Consider the following 6,127-nt stretch of genomic DNA (forward strand, 5'->3'; position numbering starts at 1 on the left):
TAGCCACATGACATGAACGTGTACAGGAACATCTCAACTGTTTATTGGAGACACTTCTTTTTTTTTTTTTCTTTTCTCCTGAACTTCACACCCATAGAATCCATGTGATTAAAAGGGGTGGAGTTACAGACGACAGAAATAAAGGATGAAGAACGAATGAAATTCACTGAACCCCAAACCCCCGGAAATCAAGTTCTTGTGCAGGATGAAAACTTTTATCGCTCTGAATGATCGACGTCAATCTCGATACCATGTGATATCAAGTGGGCGGAGCTTATCAGTCTCAGATTTTCAGTCTATTCGAGTCTGTGCTGCTGATTGGGTGGAAATCACTAACCCTCCTGATGGACACCACTGGGTTTAATACTTTTACAAATTTCTCATTTTCCCCCTAGATTAAACGAAAGGATTTCCTCACCTCGAGCTGTAAACTGAAAAACTGTACGCTCTGTAACCTCCAGTAAGAGGTTTTTCTCCTGGTCAGGGTCGTCATGGATACGGAGCTCTGGAGGCTGGGGAAAGCTGCAGAATTTCTTCACCCTCGTTCACGAAAATCTGTTCATTCATGAAAGGATAAGTCAGAAATAATAAAATCTCCAATCTGGCGTTGTTATATTAGAGTTCAAATCCTGACCCTTCTGTCTGCACACGCCTGAGACGTGACATACAGTAACCTCAGGTTGCTTCAAAGTGGGCGGGGCTAAGTGTGTAACTAGGGCCAGTGAGGAAGTGCGTGTCCCTTATTCCCACAGGCTCCTTTCAACGATCTGATGAACTGCTTTCAGTGACCGGATCATGTGTGTAAATTAGCACCACGTAGAAGGCGACGGATACAAAACTCCCACTGACCAACACACTGACCAGAGCTCTGCATTTTAATGTTTCTTAACCACTGAGTTCAGGGAACATCGATTACTGACACAAAAATCAGATACGAAAAGGTGAGACATCAGTCCAGATACTTAAACACACCACAGAGCATCTCTCTGTCTTTCTCTCTATCTAGTATCAGGACTGATGATGAAGATGAAGATGCTCATAATGATGTGTTTATAAAACATCTGGATCACATGACACATGCTGCACAGGGAGGATTCTAGAAACTAAAACTGGAAACCTATAAACAAAAGAGGAAAAGGAAAGACGCGCAGGGCGTGACTGACCCTGGGCTGTGTGTGTGTGTGTGTGTGTGTGTGTGTGTGTGTGTGTGTGTGTGTGTAAGTGGGGGTCGAATGCCACGTCACACGCCGCTTCCACCACAGTCTATTTGACCAGAGGTCTGGTTTTGTCGTCGTCTCCACACTGGTGAGCTTTGTACTTTTTTACCTCGGCCATGTACTTAGACCAGGCATCTCCTTTACCCGTCTCAGCCTACACACACACACACACACACACAGGGACATGTTAGTACATGTGGCATTGAAGCTCATTAAAAGATAAACATGAAGGATGAAAATGAAACACACACACGTCCCTATTATCACAGAACACACTGTATCTAAAAGGTCACACTGAATTTTATACACATTATTCACAACACTGTTCCTTCTGAAACAGGAAGTCAGAAGAGAAGAGGGAAAGAAGAGGGAAGAGCTTAAATGTGGGAAAATCAGTATTATTGTTTTAATAACCTGTTGACTCCAAATGACCTCAAATAGAGGAGATATAAATAAATATGTATATATATCTACACTATACTGCCAAAAGTTTTGGGACACCACTCCAAATCATTGAATTTTCAGGGGTTGGGCTCGGCCCCTTAGTTCCAGTAAAAGGAACTCTTAATGCTTCAGCTTCATACCAAGACATTTTGGACAACATTGTGGGAACAGTTTGGGGATGACCCCTTCCTGTTCCAACATGACTGCACACCAGTGACCAAAGCAAGGTCCATAAAGACATGGATGAGTGAGTTTTTGGTGTGGAGGAACTTGACTGGCCTGCACAGAGTCCTGACCTCAACCCCATAGAACACCTTTGGGATGAATTAGAGTGGAGACTGTGAGACAGACCTTCTCGTCATCACAACATCAGTGTCTGACCTCACAAATGCACTTCTAGAGGAATGGTCAAAAATTCCCATAAACACACTCCTAAACCTTGTGGAAAGCCTTCCCAGAAGAGTTGAAGCTGTTATAGCTGTAAAGGACGGGACAACTCCATATTACATTCATGTGCAGGTAAAGACAGATGTCCCAGTTTTGGCCTGGCTCACAGTCTCCGCTCTAATTTGGAAGGGTGTCCCAAAACTTTTGGCAATATAGTGTTAGGTTTAGCTGCACCTGATGATGTCTCTCTGATCACGAGTTTTGAATAATAATAAATGTCCAAAATGTGTATTTAGGGACCTGACTGTACACTAAAAGTTCTATATCCTTTTAAAGCTCAAGTCAGCAATGAAACCTATCAGTTTAGTGCCCTTTTCTCCTGCAAACATTTACACAAAGTGCTTTACTTGATACCAAAGCAAACTTTTCAGATCTCTCTCTCTCTCTCTCTCTCATGGTGTGTTAGTTAAAGGAAAACTCCACCCTGAACCACTTTAACCCGTGTTCACACTGAAATATCAGTGAGATCTTTACGACAGCTGATGCTGTGTGTGTTTTCGTGATCGAGTCGTTCAGGAAGGACTTTCTTCCTTCGTATAGATGATGGGGTTCGAGTGACTCACCGCTGAGTCGAGTTTCTGCTTCTTGGCCACCACTCCAGTCTTGAGTGCCAGCTTGGCGCCGCCTCTGCGCTTGCCCACCTGGGTTGGGGGGAGAAGACTGAAACCGTTACACGGGCCGACCCGGACACGCCTGCCCTTCACTCAGGACAGCAAGGACAAAGCAGCATACAGTAGGCGCCATTCACCCGCCCCTCAACAGACCGTCTCAATAACACCATCTTCACGGTAGCCGGGCTCAACATCATCTCACACATAATCAACGCTCATGAAGGTTCTAGCACACGAACCTGGAGGAGAAGCCTTTCTAAGGGCTCTCTCCGGCTCCATAACATCAGGTTTAACACAGACATTAAGGATCGTCTTACACATGGTCTAGCACTACTGAGTGAGATTTAACAAAGCTGCCATGATAAGTGTGTTAATGATGATTCATGATCCTCTCTAGCTAGGACACACTGATCTGATCTGATCTGATCTCTTGAGTGTGTGTGTCTGAGTGAGACACACTGCTAGAAACCCCCTTACAAAGCTGGCCACGCTAACGGGCTTCTTGTCCTCAGTCGCCTGCTCGTTGCTCGCTTCCTCCAGCTCCTTTCTCCGCCGCTCTTCCTCCATCTTCTTCTTGAACAGCTCCATGAAGCTGCCGTCATTGGCGAAGGCGTTTCCTCCTCCTCCTCCGGCGGCGCTGCTGCTGCTGCTGGCCGCTCTGACCGCTCCGGAGCCCGGGCTGGCGGGGGAAGAAGGCCCGCTACTCGACTCACTGCCACTGCTGCTGCTACTGCTGCTGCTCTCCCTGCTCCTCCTGCTGCTCGACTTCTCCTCCATGCTGCAGTTTGTGTTTGTTTTATTTCTCACACGGATATTCTTCTTTTTTCCCAGAACAAACCCTCTGCTTGTTATTTCTTCAGGCGAAGAAGACGGCGTCGGAAAACAAAACAAAACAACGTTCAAAAAAAAAATCCCCAAACCTCATTCAGTCGCCACAAAACTACTCTTTATACCACTTTAAACCTCTGAACTACACAAAAAAACACAACTTAACCGCGGATTTATTCAATTTTAGACGGAAATTCTCCAGTCTGTCGCTTTAATGTCGCGCAGCCGCCATCTTGGATTTCCTCCTCTTCCCTTTCTTCTTCTCTCTCCTGCTTGTTGATCATTCCGACGCGCCTCAGCGCCGCCCACAGGACATGAGGCTACACTGCACCCGAGTCTGACCACTATCTATCTATCTATCTATCTATAAATAAAATGATGTGTAAAATATTTACAGAATATATTAGTTTTTAGGTTTTCCTTCCTCACTGAAAAATCAACTGTACTGAATTACGATGATGCCTTAAGATGTGAGGGAACAAACCTGACCCCTAGTCGAGGAGTTTATGTACACGTACATGGCCAAAGGTTTGTGCACCCCTGACCATCCACCAACTTTGTGTTTGGGGATGACCCCTTCCTGTTCCAACATGACTGCACACCAGTGACCAAAGCAAGGTCCATAAAGACATGGATGAGTGAGTTTGGTGTGGACCAAGGTCCTGACCTCAACCCCATAGAACACCTTTGTGATGAATTAGAGTGGAGACTGTGAGCCAGACCTTCTCATCCAACATCAGTGCCTGACCTCACACATGCACTTCTAGAGGAATGGTCAAAAATTCCCATAAACACACTCCTAAACCTTGTGGAAAGCCTTCCCAGAAGAGTTGAAGCTGTTATAGCTGTAAAGGGCGGGACAACTCCATATTACATTCATGTGCATGTAAAGGCAGACGTCCCAAAACTTATGACGTGACTCACAGTCTCCACTCTAATTCATCCCAAAGGTGTTCTATGGGGTTGAGGTCAGGACTCTGTGCAGGACAGTCAAGTTCCTCCACACCAAACTCACTCATCCATGTCTTTATGGACCTTGCTTTGGTCACTGGTGTGCAGTCATGTTGGAACAGGAAGCGGTCATCCCCAAACTGTTCCCACAAAGCAGGAAATTGTCCAAAATGTCTTGGTATGAAGCTGAAGCATTAAGAGTTCCTTTCAATGGAACTAAGGGGCCGAGCCCAACACCTGAAAAACAATGAAATGATTTGGAGGGGTGTCCCAATACTTTTGGCAGTATAGTGTAAGTGAGATGGTCACATAGCACATTAATGATATAAGGAACACTTTTGTTATATAACAGTTTGGATAAAGCTGAAATGTGGTGGGAAGACCTCTAGTAATTTCTCTTTAGGGATAACATGATGGAGTGATGAGACACTGGAACCATCCTGGATGTGAGCGTTACCAATAGCAACAGTGCTTCTTTCCTCTTATACCACAGTAACGTGATCATTACAGTTTATTTGTCACAGAACGAAACACTCTCCGGTGATTTTTAGATGAATTAAGTTGACTTGTGTTCACACTCGTAGTGACAGAACAGCTTTTTTTTTCTGGACTTTATATGATGAAGAACGACACACACACTCGAGATGTTTTCTGCTTTCTGGAACAATCCGTCCATCAGGTGTTTATTGCGCCGGACATTAACGTGGTTTACAGACCGAGTGTCAGCCCCTCCCCCGCAGTGCTCATAACACACCAAACGAATGAACACACAGATGACCAACACACCTCCGTGTGAAAACAAGTGTCCAGTGTAAAAACACACACAAACCCCATGCTCATATCGTACAGTAGTGTTTCACTAAGAGACATCAAAGCTCCAACACACACACACACACACACACACACACACACACACACTCGGTCACTCCTTCACTACGAGCCACGTGGGATTTTCTCGCTCGGGCGCTCTCGGAGCCAGAAACCAGTTTAGTGTTAAATCTAAAACAGCAGTGTCAGCATGAGGTACCTTCAATTCACAGCTTTAAAAATTAAGAAACAAAAAAGAGGGTAAAAATAAAACCCATTGTACTTTGGTATGGTCATCACTCAAAAAAATATCAGCTAGAGTCCACTCAGGCAAGAGATTAACTCAAATATATCTCTATACATCTCCGGTCATCATGGTTAGTGCTTCTTTGGAGTGGAGTGAACTTCCTGTTTCACCAAACGGGTGGATCCCGAACCCAGGGTCCGGCGGTCATTCTTGGCTTAGTCCAGGGATTGGGCGAGTTTTCTCAGAACGATCAGTTAAAAACAAACGTCAGAAGTTAACGGATGCTTTGGCTTCCCTCCCTCTGAGGGATCACTTCACAGCTTTACTCTGATCGAATCCAGAAAAACTCTTAATGACATGAGCGTCGGATCAGACGCTGTGTGTGCGCCGGCCGGCCCTGAGGACGGTCATCACGCTGTACTCCTTAATCACGATGCTTCTGATTACAGGAAAACACACAAAATCAACAGTGTTTCAAAAAGAAAGAGTTTTAGTGTTTAAGCGTTCACATTCCCTCTCAAACACTCCAGCTGTTTATCCTGATGTTAACTCCGTCGTCCACATCTGCACTTCCA

General features: G+C 45.1%; 1 protein-coding gene across 1 annotated transcript in view; it reads right to left on the reverse strand.

Moving 5' to 3' along the window:
* trir (telomerase RNA component interacting RNase) overlaps positions 1–3,819 on the reverse strand; it is a 3,864-nt gene extending 45 nt beyond the window's left edge. The window contains exons 1-3 of the mRNA XM_058405347.1: positions 3,197–3,819; positions 2,672–2,749; positions 1–1,371 (exon numbers count right to left, since the gene is read on the reverse strand). The exon at positions 1–1,371 is cut by the window's left edge and continues 45 nt beyond it. Coding sequence (XP_058261330.1) covers positions 1,264–1,371; positions 2,672–2,749; positions 3,197–3,496 — 486 coding nt within the window. The 5' untranslated portion in view covers positions 3,497–3,819 and the 3' untranslated portion in view covers positions 1–1,263. The remainder of the gene's footprint in view (positions 1,372–2,671; positions 2,750–3,196) is intronic.
* Positions 3,820–6,127: the final 2,308 nt, after the last annotated feature.

Source organism: Hemibagrus wyckioides, linkage group LG12, assembly GCF_019097595.1.
Source record: "Hemibagrus wyckioides isolate EC202008001 linkage group LG12, SWU_Hwy_1.0, whole genome shotgun sequence".
NCBI lineage: Eukaryota > Metazoa > Chordata > Actinopteri > Siluriformes > Bagridae > Hemibagrus > Hemibagrus wyckioides.